Raw genomic sequence first — 20,340 nt, forward strand, 5'->3', positions numbered from 1 at the left:
ACAGATGGTTTGGTTAAAACAATAACTGCTAGCATTTACTGAGCACTTACTATATGCCAAGTACTGTGCTAAACACTTGACACTTCTAGATGTGGAATTCCATACCCATGACCACTTTGTTCTGTAGAACACACTGTAGAATGGCTTTGGACAAGCTGGGCCTCCCTGGACTCTTAGAGGGTCACTTGCAAGGAACCCCCAGAGAAGTTAGGTGAGTGTCCTTCGGTGAGTCAGGCAGTTTCTTGGTTCTCAGGACATCCCAATGTCACCCCGCACACACACCTGCCCCTTTCATGGCAGCCTCAGGGATATCACAGGGCACTAAGCAAAATGGGAGGATTTCAGGCCACAGAAATCTAAGTCTTGATTCACTTGCATCATACCCATCTGACTATCTGACTACCTGCCTTAAGAAAATAGGCCCATGTGGATTTGGAATGACCCAGTGGCTTCAGGGCACAGCACCTGCTCCTCTGTGCTAATGGTGAGCACCCCCCTATTCCCATACCTGCGAGAGAGACTCTGCACTGTGCTGGGCAAGGGGGCCCACAGGGGCCCACAGTTTGTATCCTGGGTTCAGAAGGATGGAGTTTGGGGGCTTTTGGTGTACGTACTGAAATAAAATGGCAGCGCTGAGTAATTGTGGGCTTCTCGGTAGGCAATCAGGTTGATCTCATGCTGCCGCTGCTGGGCCTGAAGGCGATGCTTGGCTCGGCGGTGGTGGCACACACAGCAGCAGCTCAGGATGATGATGATGGTCCACACCAGCCAGAACCCTGGGGGCAGGGAGGCAAGGCAGAGAGGCACACATGCATGGTGAACACCAGCCAGAGGAACAGCTTTCCCAGCAGGGAAGTCCCTGGCCGGCGCCCACCTGGTCGAAGCTGACACTGCCTGCCTCACCTGGTGAATTTCCATTTGGAATCTGTGTTCAATTTCTATAAATGTTTGTGCCAGAATGAAAGATGGGGTGGGAGGGGGCAGAAGGCAACTCTCCAGCACCACTGGTCCTGTGTTTTGGGTTTGGTGGACATTACATATGCTGACCTTTTAAGGACTATGTATTCGTCCTCTCTTAAGGGATCTCAGAGAAAGTGCTTCTGGCTTTCTTCTCATCTGTCTCCCACTCTCAACCCCCAAGCTCTGCTCAAGACATTAAGACTGGTTCCCAGCCTCACTTCCTGCTGCTATACCAGGCTGCTCACCAAAAGCAAAGAGCCCCTCAAAATCCCAGCAGGTTGGCAACTGGGAGGCCCCGCAGACGGGCCACCCGATAAAGGAATTCTTAGGGTTCTCTTGATATCACCAAAAAGATCATGGACTTTTCTCTACCAGATACACTGGTGTAATACAAGAGTCACTAAAGTTACAGGGGGAAAAATTCTAATTGCCTCAGGTCCATCTCTTCCCTAGAGAGCATAAATTACTTCCCCTGCTCTTGATATAATCTGGTATAATTCCATCTCCTACAGTTGCAAATAACACTCCCACCTCCCTTTGGCCTGTGATTACATTAGACTCAAGGCCATCAGCAGCCTCCCCTCCTTCCTCCTTGCTCCAGAGAGGGATAGGTATAAGGGGACAGGGGAGAAGGCCTACAGTCCTCCTTCTTCAGAAGGATTCCTTCTTCTCGTTTCCCACAGTGTTCTTGGATCATATTCAGAGAATCCTGACAAACCCCCATATAAGACACCCCCTCTCCAATCTTCAATTGTAAGCAGAAACCCTTTTTTAAAAAGCTTTTTATAATCAATGAGCAATTTTGCTTTTAAAAAAATACATATATACATATGGGAGAAAAGAGACTAGAAGGAAAAACACAAAAGGAGTGACATACCTTTAAGTGGTGGGATTATGAGAAATTTCAATTTTTGCCTTCACATTATAAAACTGGAAACAAAGTAAACTTAAAATACCTGTGACTAATTTTACTTTTTTTTCTAGCTTTTATTTAAAGAACTTAAGAGGATGGGGGCATCTGGCTGGCTCAGTCATTGTAGCATACAACTCTTGTTTTGGGGGTTGTGAGTTCGAGCCCCACATTGGGAGTAGAGATTACTAAAAAAAAAATTAATTTCTGGAGAGGTTTTTAAATTTCTCTGAGAATGTATTCATACAATGAAATAACATGAATCATTTAAAAATATTCACAGATTACTACTTCTGACATATAAAGGTGTTTCTAGGGGATCCCTGGGCAGCTCAGTGGTTTAGCGCCTGCCTTTGGCTCAGGGCGTGATCCTGGAGTCCTGGGATTGAATCCCACATGGGGCTCCCTGCATGGAGCCTGCTTCTCCCTCTGCCTGTGTCTCTGCCAATCTCTCTCTCTCTCTGTGTCTCTCATTAATAAATAAATAAAATCTTTAAAAAAAATATGTTTCTAATATTAAATGAAAAAAGCAAGGCAGCCCCGGTGGCGCAGCAGTTTAGTGCCCCCTACAGCCCGGGGTGTGATCCTGGAGACCCGGGATCGAGTCCCACGTCGGGCTCCCTGCGTGGAGCCTGCCCCTCCCTCTGCCTGTGTCTCTGCCTCTCTCTCTGAATAAATAAATAAATCTTAAAAATAAAAAAATAAATGAAAAAAGCAAATTACAGAACAGTATAAAATCTGATCCTAATTTTTTTCCTTCAAAAAGAAAGTATATAGGGATGCCTGGGTGGCTCAGTTGGTTGAGCGTCTGCCTTTGGCTCAGGGCATGATCCTGGTCCCAGGATCAAGTCCTGTATCAGGCTCTCTGCAAGGAGCCTAATTCTCCCTCTGCCTGTGTCTCTGCCTCTCTCTCTCTGTGTCTCTCATGAATAAATAAATAAAATCTTTAAAAAAAAAAAGTATATAGGAATCTCTAGAAGGATGGTTAGGAAGTTCATCATGAGGTTATTTCTGGTACTAGATCTCTTGTTTTTTGCTTATCTGCATTTCCAAGCTTTCTAAGACGAACATGTACTTCTTTGAAATAAAAAGAATATTTTTTTTTCTGAGTAAAAATATCTATCTGAGGAATAATTTTAAGGTGATTTGTTATTGGGACACACCTAGCTCAGCTGGTTGAGCATCTACCTTCAGCTCAGGTCATGATCCCAGGTTCCTGGGATGGAGCCCATGGCAAGCTCCCTGCTCAGCACAGGGTCCACTTACCCTTTGCCTCTGCCCCTCCCCCAGCTTGTGCTCACGTGCTCGCTCTCTCCCCGCCCCCCAAGTAAATAAAATCTAAAAAAATTGTTATTGAGACTAGATGATCGTTCATTTGCTATTTCTGAATAACTTCAATTTTTTTTCCATTACCAAGGGTACATGTATTTTGTATCACCTGCTTTGTAATTATACTTTTGTGTTTAGAATTTAAGTATTTAAGTATTCCCACATGTATCTCTTGTCAGAATGAGTTAAGATCATCCCCCCCCCCCAAAAAAAAGCCCCAGGGCCTCCTGGCTGGCTCAGTCGGTAGAGTACCTGACTCTTAACTTTGGCGTTGACTTTAAGCCCCACATTGGGTGTAAAGCTTATTTAAAACCAAACAAAACCAAAACAAACTTTCCCCCAAGTAAACATGTATATGAATACACCTCTGACTTTTCTATTTGTACCAGAATACAATATTCGAAAAGATCGCACTGATCTTTAGGGTGTGGTCTCAGGCAACGGCTTTTTGTCCCCTAAAGGTGTTCTCACTAAATCACCCCACAAAACCACCCTCACAGAGTAAGAAGGGAGGGCAGTAAGGCCGCCTGGCCCTGGCAGGCTGGCAGCACCACCATATGACACCTAACATGCTGAAAGCAGTTTTTTCAGCATGTTAGGTGTTCAGTGGAACTTGTCAGTGTTCAGGGGAACTTTCTGCTGAGGCCTGACAAAAAGAGAATGGGCAGAGGACAACAGGCGGCGGATTTCTACCCTTTATCCCATCGGCAGGCAATAAAACCCTTGTAGCTGGCCAGCTCAGTCAGTAGAGCGTGTGACCCTAGATCTCAGCGTTGTGGGTTTGAGACCCATGTAAGGTATAGAGGTTATCTAAAAATAAAACCTTGAAAAAAAATAGTAAGATGTAACCAGAAAACATATACATAAGTTGAAGTCAGAAGTCTCCCTTGTGGTCCTTTCCAAGATTCAAAGCTGACATTTGCTTAAGTTCACTTATATTTCTCAATCCCTGCTGCTGGTTGACTCAAGACTAGATAAATACTGTCACAGGAGCCCTGAGAAGTGGGGGTAAGGCCAGAAAAGAGCATTGGGAGCCAAGTGGCTCCCTGATGTTGTCCTATAACATCCTCAGCGCCAGCCTCCTTGGGGGGGGGGGGGGGGGGTGCTGCACTAGAGAGAGGGAGGCAGCACAAACAAGCACAGTGCCTTCTGCTCAAGGGTCCGGCTCTAGACGTAAGAGTTTCTGGGCTAATCACTCTTCCATATTACCTGCATTTCTCTCACTTGCCCAGCATCATTATCTCACAATCCTTTATACTTTAGTACTGTGTTCTAATTCTAAAAGTACATTCTCCGGGGCAGCCCCAGTGACGCAGCGGTTTGGCGCCCCCTGCAGCCTGGGGTGTGATCCTGGAGACCCTGGATCGAGTCCCATATCCGGCTCCCTGCATGGAGCCTGCTTCTCCCTCTGCCTGTGTCTCTGCCTCTCTCTCTGCGTCTATGAATAAATGAATGAAATCTTAAAAAATAAATAAATAAATAAATAAAAGTACATTCTCCCATGAGATAATTGCATCTAACTTGACTAGTTTACCTTCCAAGTCATTTTTTCAGTAGTTTCTTACCTAAAGGTAAACCAACATTTAACCTTTATGTTGCCATATAAATGATCTAGGGGCAATATTTCTCATTTTATAACATGATTTTATTTTTTAATGTTTTGTTGTTGTTTATTTTTCTTTTTGTTTTTAAGTAAACTCCACCCTCAATGTGGGGCTCAAACTCACAATCCCATCATGGAGAGTCGCATTGCTCTATCAACTGAGCCAGCCAGGCAAGACTATTTTTTTTAACACATGCTTTTAATAAGAAAAATCTCAGATACTGATTTTCATATGTTGGCCACATATTTCTGGTTTTCCCCTTCTGGGCATTTGGGTAGGCTTGAACTTCGTGGCCCCCTTATGACTGGGCAAGGCTTTGGGACTGGTTCGAACTAGTGAATATGGTTTAGAAGTAATTTCTGTCCATTAGAGGCCAGGACATCTCTTATTTCTATAAGACTTTCCTTCCTTTAGTCCTCCTTCTGCCATGACGGTTGGCAACATTTCAGATAGTGACATCAGGGATAGTCTGGCTTCAGGATGATGAAGTGGAAACCAAACTCCCCTCCAACCCATGATGGACATGTAGTGTGAGAAGTAAACCTGTTTAAGGCCACTTGGTTGGAGACTTATAGCCTATCTTGATTGATGCAGTATCTTTATAGGCTTTTCTAGAGAAAAAGATTTAAGCATTCATCAGATTCTTAAGGGAATCCTTGATCCAGAAAAAAGTCTGAGATCCACTGAACTGGAAGTATAATAGAAAAAGAGAGCTTTTTAAAATTTTTATTTATTTTATTTATTTTTTTTTTTTAAGGAAAAATTAGGGCAAAAGGAGACTAGGGAAAAAATGAGACAACTGTAATACATGTCCTTGGCAAAACTGCCTTAGTCATATCTAAGAGAACACCAGACAACTCATGTGTTCATTGAAACTCTACTACCCTACTTCTTTTAACGTAGTACCATGGGAAGAAAAAGTCTCCCTACTATGTACCAGTTATATGATGTTATATTTACACTGTTGATGTTATTAAGTATCAAACTGAGTTCTAATTCCTTTTTGTTGTTGTTGTTGTTTTCATTTATTTATTCACATTATTTAATCTCTACACCCAAGGTGAGGCTCAAACTCACAACCCTGCGATCAAGAGTCACATGCTCTTCCGCTTGGGCCAGCCAGGTGCCCCTAATTTCTTCATTTCTAATACAGTATGACAAAAGATTATTTGTGTGGATCAAAACTGAGAGAAAGCTAACTTGGAAGTAGAATGGGTCTAGTGGCAAGATAGAGTTTAGCACAGGCCCAGAAAAGACCCTTAATGAGCTGGTCCTCCTTGATGGAGTTAATGTGGGAAGGCAGAAGGCATTCTTTAGTCTGCCCTCACAAAATGGACTCATTTGGGAGCCACTTTAGTGAAGCAATGTCCCACCAAGTTTAAAAGGGAGAATATCCAGACTAGTCTCTATGGAGTTGTACAAACTTTTGATCTTTTCACTAGATTTCACAAACAAGGAACTAAATTTTAAAAGAAAAACCTAATGAAACAGACACACAAAAGCTTGTCCTCCTCCCCAAACACACACCTACCCAGAGATTACACTTCTCAATGACAATTTTGAAAGCTGTGATCTCATGGTGGGGAGCATTTGTCATGCTAAGCAAAATAGAAAACATGTTTTGGAAAACAATCACAGTCCAATGTAGGAACTGAGTCATGTGCCCTGAGTTCACTATAAACTTGGGAAAACACCACTCCCCAACTGGGCAGGAAATTCCTCATTAGGAAGCCAAAGCACACTGTAAATTCTACCCCACAGGATGGTGGGTGACCTTCCCGGTCCCTTTTAGCTCTCAGCAGGAGCTCCTACCACTGCCACTGTGGAAAAGGCCTGATATGGGGAAAAGACGACCTCAGAAGGCTTACAAGTTCATCTGAAAGACTGGAAAAGTTTCCTAGAAGCATGACTGCAGTTCCAAAAAGAAAAGAGACAGTGGCCTGGGTTCAAGTCACAGCTCATAAAACCACTTCTTAGCTTTGTGATCTTGGTCATTTTGTTTTTACTTCCCTCATCTGTAAAATGAGGAAAATAATGGTTTCCACCTTACCAGTCATTGTGAAATGAGTTAATATTCAGAACCATGCCTGGTATATAAGTTCTCTAGTTGTTATTTATGGTTGTCATTACAAAAGTGACCACAGATGGGAAGGATTTTCTTTCCATTTCTCCTTTAATCCTGCCCCCCCAAATACTCCATAAAAAAGCAAGGGTGAAGAAAAGTCCAAAGTCTGCTTCTAGATTCTGTGCTTAGCTGAACTCATTGGAAAACCAGCCCAAGTGCCACTGATCAACCTGTTTTTGTCCAGAAGCCAGCACCTCTAGGAGCAGGGGTCCAATCGAGGGTTTGGAAGAAGGCCCCAGCTTTCCACTCTCCACTGTGCTAAGGGTGGCAGATGGCACGGGCTTTTGTCACGAGCAGCTCAACAACGATCATACATCTTAACATAAACTAAAAAGAAAAAGCAGGTAAAAACAAGCTGCGCAGTCTTAAATGAATTTGTTAACAGTCTGTTTCATATCACCTCAGGGGAAATTCCACTGCCCAGAAACACTCCCTTTCTCCAACTAAAGCCCAGACAAGAGAAAACCGATGCCCAAGTGAAGGTCCCTCAAATTATCTCAGGAGCAGAAATTCCCAGCTCTGGCCTCTCCCTGGACTTTGGAGGCTGGTGAGTGGCAACAGTCCTGGGATGAGAATCGGGAGATGTCAGTTCAGGATCTTTGGCCCTGAGCATGTTGGTGGCCTCTCTCAATCTTGGCTTTTTTCTTTGCTCTACCTGTTCCGTGAAGGGCATCCTCAGGTGGATGAAACATGCATATTTGAGACCCTCCATGACCTGGGCCCATCACCCCTCTAGTCCGACACACCAGAGTTCTGGAGGGGGTTGCTCCAGAACTCTGGAGTTCTGGAGTGAGGACCACTGACCCTACCAGTCAGCTGCATCCAGCTGAGCACTTACTTCAAACCCCTGGTCCCGACACATGAGAACATAGGGGTGACATGAGAACCTAGCAGGTTTGTTCTTGGGGTGAAAGGCAACAATGTGAGTAAAGACTTTAGTGCCTCACATGTAGTAGAATGTTGTGCACATTAGCACGCTCATCTCCCATTCCTTCCCAGACAAGCCTCACGGCCTCAGGGGAAAGGTCAATGACGTCATGCATTCTCTGTTCTTTCCCATCCCTGGCCTCTGGTGTTCCTCTGCCTGAGAAATCATTCTACCCTTTGAAGAAGTGTTAAATCCTATCTGCCTTCTAGGGTCCACCGCAAATGCCACCTCTTCCATGTAGTCTGCCTGAATCCTGCCTAGCCAACGCAAACTGTCCTTCTGAAAATCCACAGCAGTCCTGGCACATACATTCCACTCTCTACTTTGTCTCTTACTAGTGGACCTCCTGTCTTATCTCCTCTCTCTGCTAGGAGAGACCCTGTTGATGGCAAGGACTCTGCTTCTCTACAGTTTCTAACACAGAAGAGGTCACAGCCTCAAGTAGCAGTTTCTTAGAACTGCAAATTCTCAGGTCCACCTCAGACCTATTGAATTAAAAAACAACAACAAAAACTGGGAGTAGGACTCAGATATCTGTATTTTAATAAGCCCTCCAGGAAATTCGGAAGCTTGCCAAATTTGGGGAACCACTAGAATAAGGGTTTTACTGAATGAATAAATGATTGAATAATGAGTTAAAGTACAAGTGCCATAAAAATGCGTGGGATAATAGTAATGATGATGACCAGTTCTGACAGCCTCAGTGGTAAAACAGGACCTTTGTTTCCCACCTGACGCAGGCCCAGTGACGACCACTGGTTTCAGTTATAACTGCAAAGACATGGAGAAAGGGAGTTTGTGTAAGTGAGGTATGTAGTGTGTGTGTGTGTGTGTGTGTGTGCGCGCGTGTGTATCAGTCTTCACCTCCATTGAGGTGAAAGGGTTCGTAGAAATGGCGTTTTTTGCTTTTTTTCCCTGAGGCCTTCTCTGTAGGCAACTGTGGTTAAAGAGGTTCTCTGTCTGGGCAGCCCCAATGGCCCAGCGGTTTGGCGCCGCCTTCAGCCCAGGGTATGACCCTGGATACCCAGGATCGAGTCCCATGTCAGGCTCCCTGCATGGAGCCTGCTTCTCCCTCTGCCTGTGTCTCTGCCGTTCTCTCTCTCTCTCTCTCTCATGAATAAATAAATAAAATCTTAAAAAAAAAAAGATGTTCTCTGTCTGACAGAAACTCTGCCAAGGATTTCCTGGCTGAGACTTTTTTTCCTTCCGAAGGAAAGAGACAAAAAGAGTAACCCAAAGCCCATTATTTTCACATGTCAGGCAAAGTTTAGAGGTGAGTAGAGGGAATAGGGTTCAAAGCGACCAAAAATGCAGTTTTGATATGAACCGAAGGGGCTCATCCCAACACTCATCTTCCCTCCTAGCCACACATCAGGCAGAGGACCCTGATGAGGAGGAAAACCAAAGAATTCTGAGGGGGGTGGAACACTCAATGGGCCTCTCTTAACAGAGAAGCCATTTCCAGGCACCAAGGAGGACAGTTTTGCTTTTATAATCTCCATCCCTCCAGAACTTGGAAAGCATGGGCCAACTCATAGGATGGTGAATCTTTCATCCCCATCCAGACTCTTGTCTCTGGCCTCCTCCTTTCCCCCCACTGACCATAACTGGAGAGAGAATTAGCCACTCAGGGGCGCCTGGGTGGCTCAGTGGTTGAGCGTCTGCCTTTGGCTCAGGTCGTGATCCCAGGGTCCTGGGATCCAGTCCCACATCGGGCTCCCCGCAGGGAGCCTGCTTCTCCCTCTGCCTATGTTTCTGCCTCTCTCTCTGTGACTCTCATGAACAAATAAATAAAATCTTAAAAAAAAAAAAAAAAAAAAAAAGCTTCTCCCATGGCTTTCTTTAAGCCCTTGGGGTGAAGTGCCGCTTCCCAGGCCGCCTCTCTACCACCTGGGTCTCCCTGTCCCCACTGCCCCACCCCCTCAGCCGGGCGACAGTGACCCAATTCTGGTGGCTACTGAGACTGCTCCGCCAAAAGCCCAGGAGGCTCTGTCAATCTGAGACGAGGTCATCCGCAACTGATGCCGCCTGGGCCGGGCCCCGGAGAAACAAACTGCAGCTCTGTGGCTTTTTGGCAGCCAAGCTTCGACTTTTGTTTTAACAAGAGGTGGGAGGGAGAATTGGAGCCCTGTGGTTATCTTCATTTTAAAACATTTAAACAGTCTGTTCACCTGCTTGGCACTTTGTGTCCTCTAGTAAGTCCCTCGGCCCCACCCCTTCTAAAATAGCAACAATCCTGGATCATCCTTCGCTGTTGCTTATATTCTCAGAGGACTGGTGCGGATGTCCCAAGTTTTGTCCTCTTCTGGTGAAGGGACCGTGCACTGGACTATCCCTGGGATTCCTCAGAAAGGCAAATAAGCCAGTCCTCAGTTCTCAAAAGGGAAGGATAAGGGTGAGGAGAGGTCCTATTTGGAGGAACCACTCCCAATGGCTACAAGATACCTTTACATGCAGAGGGAGACACTGCCGAGCCAAGAGTCTAATTTACTTTCCATACCAAACAACAGCCCTCCTCACTGCCTTCTGACCACATCACCAATGTGGGGGGAGTGGGGAGATCAGAGAGAAGAAGGGGAGAAAGGACAGGGTGACGGTGGCAGAAAAGGCACGCTTTGACAAACGAGCCCAGTTTGTTTCCAAATGGAGGGAGTGATGAGGGCTTAGAACTATCTGGGGAAATGAGCTACCATTTCTCTCTCTACAGACGCTTGTGAGAACCAGCGCAGTGCTGCTCACCTCTGCCCTAAGGACTCTCCTGTCTTCTTCCCATTCTCTGTCCAGCATCCTGCAGTGTCTCATCCTAGCTTCAAGAAGACTGAAATACCAAGCACATTAGTGAACTCCTTGAACCTGGCTGGCTCCCTAGCGGTTGTGCCCGATGTCACCACCCTTGTGCAAGTCTGAAGGTACAAAGCCAATGGGCTCAACCAAACCAGTGGTGAGATGAGGACTGTTTCCATAGCAGTTAGCTGAGCGTAACAGCGGAGATACACTGGAGAAGCAAGCCTACAGACATTTCAGCTTGAGAAGTGGGAAGGAAACAGAGGGAGCTAAACCTCTGGACTTCCTCGCTCCAAGAGGGCTCCTAGACTTCCTTGCTCCAAGAGGGCTCTGGGAGCAGGGAACTAGGGAGAAGGTGATCCCTTTAAGGAACCAGAAACAGAGGCAGCTCCTTGATGCTGTATAGGGAATTCTGGAAAGTCTTTAAGGTTCTTACAATGAAATAACATTACAGCTATCCACAGAGCCTATAGCCTGGCATTCACAGCAGCTTGGCTGCTACAATCTCTCTTTATGGAGATGGCAAAGCCTGGGTGTCTGGGCTAGCCCACAGAAGGATGTGAGTTGTTGTCACTGCTCAGCACACACTGGAGGGGATGTTGCAGAGAAGCTCAGGCAGGAGCTTCCTCAGCAGACCAGGTAACCACGGCCTCTTCAGAAGGCACAGACCATATTCCTTAGTCTTTAGCCAATGGTTTCTGAAGAGCACCAGAGCACTTCGCCTCTACAGAGGAATTTCTTCTGGAACCCAGCAACAGATTCCACTCACAACACTGTCCTCTGGGAGAATGAGAAAATGTGCCCAGTCCACCACTTCCCAATGAGCAGAGATGGTAACCAGGAGGACCTTGGGGTACCAGAGACCCCGGGAGGGGCGGGCAAGGACTTACACCAGAGTTCATAGTAGTAGTTGCAGCACTGAGACTGTCCACAGCAATGTCCTGTGTCACAAATGTAGCTTTGATTGTTGGTGCCCACACAGGTTTCCTTATCCTAAAAAAATAAAATAATAATCATCAAAAAACATTTAAGCATATGAAATTATAGCTTTTATGTATTTTTAAAAATATTTTTATTTATTTATTTATTTATTTATTTACTTACTTACTTATGAGAGACACATAGAGAGAGGCAGAGACATAGGCAGAGGGAAAAGCAGACTCCCTGTGGGGAGCCCAATGTAGGACTCGATCCCAGGACCCCAGGATCACGACCTGAGCTAAAGGCAGATGCTCAAGCACTGAGCCACCCAGGTGCTCCCAAATTATAGCTTTTATTTTATTTTTTCTCTTAAGATTTTATTTATTTATTCATGAGAGACAGAGAGAGAGAGAGAGAGAGGCAGAGACACAGGCAGAGGGAGAAGCAGGCTCCATGCGGGGAGTCCGACATGGGACTTGATCCCGGGTCTCCAGGACCACAGCCCAGCCAAAGGCGGCGCCAAACCGCTGAGCTACCCGGGCTGCCCCAAATTATAGCTTTTAAATGCCACTTTTCTTCCCATCCCTCTCTTCCCATTTATCTGGCCACCCTCCACCAAGATGGTCTGTTCATTCCATGAGGGAAAAAAAATTAGAAAGAACCCACCACAACAACAGACTGAAGAAAAAACAAAGGTTTATTAAAGGGGGAAGAGGTTTCGGCACACAAAGTTGACTGATAAAGAGCAAAGTTTTCCTCAGACAGGAAATGGATGCCTCATTTTCTTTATGTCCAAGCAGAAACACTTCATGTTCCGGTGTTACACTCAGCCAGTAAAAAGACAATGGTTCTCATGTAATTAGCAGTATGTTTTAAATAAAATTGGCTTTTTGTGAAAGTTCCCGGAACAATTACTGCCGTACATATCCTAGGATTAGCATCTAGTCAGTCACTCCGTCCTTCAAAACACACTCTGTTCAAGGTTAATTACAGTGTGACTCCGAAGAGGGCCAAGATAACTTGCCACTAAAATTCTTTGGTCTTTAAGAAAAAGGGTGACCTCCTCAGGTGACCTCATCCAATTTCAATTTGCTAGATAATTTTCTGATTATCAAATGATCTCTTAATGATCTTGACTGGACCTAGGATTCACACTGTGCCTTGTCAGGACAGTTCCAGAAAGGGCACTGCTGAGTAACCACCCTGAGGTGTGCCAAATTCTATTCACAGTCCTGGTGGATGGATGGGGATGGGGGTGAAGACGCTTTTTGACATTTCACACTTAAGATAAGAGATATCTCCGCAGCCAACCTGGACTTCAGCCCCAAAATGTACTGTTGGCCCCACCACATATGATGAGACTGTTAAGTCGGGTACTCCACCTGGCTTTCAACATTTCTTTATTCTAAACAAGTGACACATCCATTTACTGGACACTGTCTTTGTGCCAAGCACTGTGTTGGGTATGTGGGATAGATGAATAAGACATTGTCCCCATCCCCAAGAAGCTCGCAGTGAAAAGGGGGAGAGGGGGAGGCTGTTCAGCAGAGAAACTAAAACCACAGTATTGTATTTGCTGCTACTCAGGCTGACCCTGCCCACAGTGTACATCCGGGCGGAGGCCTGCCAGTGGAAACTTAAGTCACATGGTCAGTTCCTCCTCTCTGGGCCTTGCTTTACACTACACTACTTGGCCAAGGGTATAAACAAGGCACTCCACTAACCATCTACAGGGCTAAGGCTGGGCAGAGTCAGCTCGGGTACCTGATGTCACAGGGAGAGGACAAGGGAGAGGGCACAGCTAGAGACCTGCTCCTGGGCTCACGGAAGGTCTCTGCCACAGTTGCTCAGGTGGTTCCTGGTCTTTAAGAGCCTGACAGCCTTGTGTGAGGGGGTTTAGGAAGAAGGAAACACTGGGAAGGCACTGGAAAGCTCTGACAGTGAGGGTTTCACAACACGGCCAACAGAGGTCTTCCCATCTCTGCCTTCCCATGTCTACTATAAGCAACATGGAAGGCCTAGTGGGGGGCTGTCTGGTCGGAGGGCTCCTCTGAGGCCTGGCATGTGGAGAGAGCAGATCTGTGCTCACTTCTTTTGCTAGAACACACCCTCCCTGACTTCAGAGCAAAACATTGCTTTCATAAAGACATCAAAAAGTTTCTCCCAAGTTTACCAGGCCCTAAAATGCCATTCTTCTGGCACTGGCTTGCAAGAGCACAGTTCAAAGTGTCCACATAGTTTCTAAAAGAGGCTGTGCTGCCTACACTCCAACACATGAAAGAATCCAGTGACACTTCTGCCTCAGGAAAATTCACCAGATGAGGTCCAGACTCTGAACACAGGACAGCCAACTAGTCCTAAGTGAGGCGTGGAATGGAACGCGTTTGAAATCTAAACAAGCGGTATCCTCATGACCTACTGGTGTCAGCTTTTCTCTTGGCTTTTCCATCCCCCGGCACAGGAAGCCTGTTATAAACAGGACCCTGCTCTTTTTCCCTGCTTTGCCTCCACTTTCCTAGGGAGAGCAGAACTGTAGAAGCATCATTTAATCCAGTGCTCCTCAAACGCTTTCTACCCAGTAAATATCAACCCCTGCTCTCGTTCCCCTGCCCTCCCCACCCCTAACAGAGTTCGAAGGTTGCCTGGGACAGTCATGGTAATAGGAACTGTCATTCTCTGCCACAGAAGGAAGGAAAGCAGTGGGCAGTATAGGAAGACAAGAAGTGGGCTCTCGTGAACCTTTAGCAAGGAAGAAATGGAGGATCAGGAGGGTAAGTGAGGTGGGAGTCCCAAGGTAAGTTCCTCCAGAAGCCTGGTGGTATGAAAGGAAAATCCAAGAGCATAGGGTTTGATCCTGGCTCTCTCGGGTTTGGTAGGACTACAGAGGACCAGGACCTGGACACAATGGCCTTCAGATGAGTTAAAGACACTCTCTCATGTCTCCTTCAACCCCAAGTCTTTATTAGCCTATCCACCTCCCACCCCCTCACACCGCAGCCTCGAGTCAATACAAGAGCTCCTGAAATTTGTCTCCTCTTATTCAAAGAGCTAGCAAAGAACAGAGGCGTGCAAATGCTGCCCAATGCTCTTCCAGCCTTCCCTGTACATACAGGGGGCCTAATTGTGGTTTACCTGGAGGACTCTCAGAGACTTCCGGTGGCTCAAGATCCATGGTGAGGAAGGTATGGTTGAGAGCCAGGCAGATCTGGGTCTAAAGCGCAGCTCCTATACTACTGTCTATTAATTAACCATGTGATGTTGGTTAAGTGACTTAACTTCTCTGAGCTCTTAATATCAATGTCACTCTGTGAACCATTACTGCCAGGCTAGAAAGACTGCCTAAACAGCACTTTGCATTCACTTAGAGCTATTTCAGAAGAGTGAAGTTCACTGGCAATGTGGGTTGCTCCAGACACACAAAGAACAGAAAAAGCGACCGGATGGAATGCAATGGATAAAGTTAAAATATGAAAAATTCTCAGCACGTTTTATGTTTATGATTATTCTCTGCCTTGTTTCCAAGCATCTTCAAGCACCTTACACCTATTACATTGTTCAGACTAAGTCTTGAAGTGTGGGCAGTAAATATCCTTCCCGCTCCCTCTCTCCAGAGAGTGAACCAAAGAATGAGTTGTGCTCTCCCTATGGGCAAGAGCTCTGACTCCTCACCAACCACCTCCATTTCCAGTATGGGCACAGGGTTTGGTACATAACAGTTTGCTTAACCAAACACCAGCTATTCAACCTGGGGTGAATGATATCGCTAATGTGTACTGAGCACCTGCTATGTGCCAGGCACTGTTCTAAACGCCTTACATATATTCCTTAATCTTAACCTGAAGGCAACTTGTGAAGTGGGTAGTGTCAGAGAATTGAGGCGAAGAGAGGCTGAGTAACTTGTCTAAGGTCACACAGCTACCAAGTGCTTTGATCTCTTTTGTTTGGCCCTAGGGCTTGAGCTTTTACTAGGAAGCTTCAGCTCCTTTGGTTGAGATTATACTTCTTCAGCTGCTTAAATAAACCCACTGAAAGCTCCAAACCAAAGTCAACATTTTGTCTTTGAAGGAAAAGATAAGGACTCTGCCTTGTGGAGCTCTATGACTTTGGGAAGAGGATCTTTCATCTTCTACTTGGCAGTGAGGAGGAGCAACATGCTCAGGACTCCTCCCTTTTTTTCTTAAAAGGTGGTCTTTTCTTTTCTCTTTTAATTTATTTGACAGAGAGATAGAGAAAGCCAGAGAGCACAAGCCAGAGGGAATGGCAGAGAAGAGGGAGAAGTAGGTTCCTTCTTGAGCAGGGGGCCTGATGCAGGGCTTGATCCCAGGACCTGAGCAGAAGGCAGATGCTCAACCGCTGAACCACCCAGGCATCCCAAAGATTTTATTTATTTGACAGAAAGAGAAAGAGAGAGAGAGAGAGAGAGAGAGAGAGAGAATGCACACGCATGCGCAAGGGCAGAAGGAGAGGGGGAAGCAGGCTCCCCGCTGAGCAGAGACACCATAATCATCACCACCAACCACCCCCCCACACACCGCCAACCAATGCAGGGTTCTGATCCCAGGACTCTGGGACCACCATGTGAGCTGAAGGAAGACACTTTACTGACTGAGCCACCCAGGCGCCCTCACAGTTTCTTTATGATAGGTTCTATGTTTCTAGAATTTTGGGGCTATGCAGTTTTGTGCAAATGAAAACATGCTAGGAAGGAGCTATCTTCAAAATGCAAATCTGATCTCGTCACTTCACTACACCATCTGGTCCCCACTTACCTAACTTCCCTACCTACTTCTTCGACCATCTCCTTTTAGTTAAAGGTCTTTGCTTGTACCATCTCCTTTTCCTAGAATGTTTTCCCCATTCCTCTCCCCTGGTTGCTAATTTTCTAACCATCTTGGTGATCTCCATTCAAGCTTACCTTTGTCACAAGAAGCTATCTGGACCTTCATGTCTAACACCTAGGTCTTATCCCTAGTAAGGTCTCACCGAATCATGTATTTTTCTCTTTCTAGTTGTAGTTTTACCTGAATGATTTACTTTATTATCTTTCACTAGACTGAAAGCTCCATGAGGACAGAGATCATGACCGTTTTCGCCGTTTGCCCATTGTGTCCCCCCACCCCCGCCCTTCCAGATCACAGCTGGTTCAGGGCAGGTGCTCAATAAATGTTGAAAGATGAATGAAGGTCCCATATTCCACAATAGGATGAAACACCATTCTGCTTTTCAGAAAATCAGGATATGAAAACGCAACCTTGGGATGCCTGGGTGGCTCAGTGGTTGAGTGCCTTTGGCTCAGGTTGGGATTCTGGGGTCCTGGGATTGAGTCCTGCATCGGGCTCCCCATAAGGAGCCTGCTTCTCCCTCTGCCTATCTCTCTGCCTCTCTCTCTCTCATGAATAAATAAATAAAATCTTTAAAATAAATAAATAAAATCTAAAAAAAAAAAAAAAGAAAGAAAGAAACTGAATAACACATGCTCTTATGCTGAGGTCTCTCCTCTCAGAAATGACTGTGGCAATGACCATTAGCATCATTGTTCATTACAGGTATGTGTCTTCAGCCCAGATTCCACAGCCTAGCTCTGAGGTACAGGGCACACAGGTCACCAGATGAAAAGCACAGGCACAAAGAAGAACTAGTCAAGGCCAACACTGAACCGGAAAGAATATTTTTACAACAGAAAAGGATGGACAGTATACCTTTTGTCCATATGCAAGAAATCATCTCATCTCTTCTGTGGTAGCATAAACTGGGACTAACAACACTTTCCTTAACAATTTCCATCTCTTATAGTTGCTGTTCTCAGCTAAGCCACTGTAAAGGTCAATCAGCATAAGAACCTTCTAAGCACCATCATAAAGAGAGACACTGGGCAGTACATGGTTCCTCAGGGGTGGTTTTAATTCACCAATTTGTGAGGTTGGAAAACCCTGCTAGTAACTGGCAACAGCAGCTTCATGTCCATAGGAAAGCACCAAAGTTGTAAAGCTTAAAAGTAAAAAGTAATACTGAAATTGTTCACAGGTGTTAAAGCATAGGACACTATCTTGGCTGCTGGATGTGAATGATTTTGGAGCGCCACTTCTGGTTTCCCTACAGGGAAAAGAAACAATTTCTAATCGAAATGTCCAATTCCACAAATCAAAAAACAAATGTGTACTAATGCTCCTCTTGCATTCCAGCACTGTGCTGGATGCTATAGCTACAACAATGAGCAAGAGATTCTGGGGGAAGGGATCCTGTTTCTGTGGCAAGAGTGCTAGGTTGGTAACTTTAAAAATTCTTCTTTGCCAAAGCTCGTAGAAATAGTGGCAATACAGCAATATCCTTTTAATTACACAGCTGAGCTAGCAAGAAAGTAAGGAAGATCCTTAGGAGTCAAAAATGTTGAAGGGAACTAGAAAGTACAATGGTAAATGAGGTCAGTCCTTTTCAGTTGCCCTGGAAAAAGGGGCTGTTTATTGCTCTTGGACCCAACTGAAAACAGGGAATTAAAACAGCCCCAATATAAAATGAGGACCCTCAAAAAGATAGAGTGGACTAGGAATAAATTAGCCTATTGGCCACACACTGACAGGAAGAAAGCTCTGAATTGAGAGGAAGAAAACATCTGCTTTCATCATCTGTAACCATCAGTCGTGTCTTTCCATAAGTTAATTTGAAATTTGAATTGTACTATTACATGGTCTGAAAATCCCCAAGGATAAATTGAACACAAAAAGTGGCTTCAGGCTTGCAATAACGCTGTGACATTTGGCAGAAGAAATACAAAACTCTGAAGAGACCCACCCTCAATTGGGGCATGATTTCCATAAATAAAGCTCTGTTGAAGATGAGCTCACAATAGAAAATTCACAAAAGAAAAACTTACACAGAAATAAGCCATCGCAAACAAGACTTGGGAAATCCAACAAATAGCAGGATAAGACTCTCTGAAAAAACTTAATAGAATGATCTGATAAACTAGAATATAAAAGCATGTTTCAAATTATTAAAGCCTGGGTCACCTGGGTGGCTCAGTGGTTGAGTACATCTGCCTTTGGCTCAGGGCATGATCCTGGAGTACTGGGATCGAGTCCCATATTGGGCTCCTGGCATGAAGCCTGTTTCTCCCTCTGTCTATGTCTCTGCCTCTCTCTTTCTGTGTCTCTCATGAATAAATAAATAAGTAAAATCTTAAAAAAAAATAAACTGGGATGTTTAAAAAATTATTATTATTAAAGCCAAAAAGAAAGAATGAAAAACATGAGAAAACAACATGCTGAAGAAAACAGTGACCAAGCAGTGAGGTGGGGGTAGGGGGTATAGAAAAATCACTATTGATTAGAAACTCAATAGATTGGCTACACAGAGCTCAGACCAAGTTAAAGAGAGAATTGGTGAACTGGGACACAGATCTGAGAAAAATACCCGGCATAGGGCTAACAACAATTAAAATATGCCAAAGAGGGATCCCTGGGTGGCTCAGCGGTTTAGCGCTTGCCTTTGGCCCAGGGCGTGATCCTGGAGTCCCTGGATCGATTCCCACATCGGGCTCCCAGCATGGAGCCTGCTTCTCTCTCCTCCTGAGTCTCTGTCTCTCTCTCTCTATCTCTATCATAAATAAATAAATAAATCTTAAAAAAATAAAAATAAAAAAAATAAAATATACCATAGAAATGGAAAATGAGAATAAGAAGCTTAAGAAGAAGAATATGGAGGAGATGTGATATTTAAAGAGATAACTGAAAAATTCCCAGAGCTGATTGAATATATGGAATTTTCAGACAAACTCATACTGGAGCACACTGTTCGAAACTACAGAACAACAACAAAAAGATCCTAACACTGGGATGCCGGGGTGGCTCAGAGGTTGAGCGTCTGCCTTTGGCTCAAAGCATGATCCTGGGGTCCCAGGATAGAGTCCTGCATTGGGCTCCCCACAGGGAGCCTACTTCTCCCTCTGCCTATATCTCTGCCTCTCTCCCTGTCTCTCATGAATAAATAAATAAAATCTTTAAAAAAAGAAAAGAAAAAAGATCCTAAACACGTTCAAGTGAGGAAGACTGAAAATTAACATTAAATTAGAATTTAAAATAGTAATAATCTCCATAAGGATATAAAACAGGATAACAGGTTTTAGATGGGGCAGTCAGGAAAGAAAGGCCTCCCTGGGAAGGTGACACGGGAGTTGAGCCCTGAATGTTAAGAAGGGACCAGATTAAATTAAGAAGATCTGTGGGAACAATGTTCCAGGCAGCAGGAATGTCAAATGCATACAAAGACACCAATGCAGGAGTGAGTTTGGTGTGCTCAAGAAAAAGAAGGCTAGTGTGCGTGAGTACAGTGAATCTCAAGGAGAGTGGTATGAAAAGAATCACTGAGAATTTAGAAAGAAGCCATGCCTCATATGCCTTGCAAAACAGTTAAAATAACAGCCGAAATACCAGAGCTTGTAAATTTGTTTTTTTTTTTTTTTTTTTTTTTTTAAAGATTTATTTATTTATTCATGATAGACATAGAGAGAGAGAAAGAGGCAGAGACACAGGAGGAGGGAGAAGCAGGCTCCATGCACCGGGAGCCTGACGTGGGATTCGATCCCGGGTCTCCAGGATCGCGCCCTGGGCCAAAGGCAGGCGCCAAACCGCTGCGCCACCCAGGGTTGGCTATAATGTTGCTGGATATATGAATAATATCAAAATATTTTTGCAATTCTTTTTTTTTTTTTTTTAAGATTTTATTTATCCATGAGTGACACAGAGAGATGCAGAGAGAGAGGCAGAGACACAGGCAGAGGGAG

The 20,340-nt window shown here is 44.9% G+C and overlaps 1 protein-coding gene and 1 long non-coding RNA gene across 4 annotated transcripts in view; one reads left to right on the forward strand and one right to left on the reverse strand.

Moving 5' to 3' along the window:
• The window catches only part of WBP1L (WW domain binding protein 1 like), a 66,758-nt gene that overhangs the window by 4,422 nt on the left and 41,996 nt on the right, over positions 1-20,340 (reverse strand). For all 3 annotated transcript variants that reach the window (XM_077877814.1, XM_077877815.1, XM_077877816.1), the window contains exons 2-3: positions 11,531-11,633; positions 615-776 (exon numbers count right to left, since the gene is read on the reverse strand). In XM_077877814.1, the coding sequence (XP_077733940.1) occupies positions 615-776; positions 11,531-11,633 (265 nt within the window). The remainder of the gene's footprint in view (positions 1-614; positions 777-11,530; positions 11,634-20,340) is intronic.
• Positions 131-18,476, forward strand: LOC144301187 (uncharacterized). Its single transcript, XR_013367979.1, has 4 exons — positions 131-211; positions 10,564-10,765; positions 14,247-14,332; positions 17,108-18,476. It is a non-coding gene; the product is annotated as an uncharacterized LOC144301187 (long non-coding RNA).

The sequence above is a fragment of the Canis aureus genome, chromosome 29 (assembly GCF_053574225.1).
Source record: "Canis aureus isolate CA01 chromosome 29, VMU_Caureus_v.1.0, whole genome shotgun sequence".
Taxonomy (NCBI): Eukaryota; Metazoa; Chordata; class Mammalia; order Carnivora; family Canidae; genus Canis; species Canis aureus.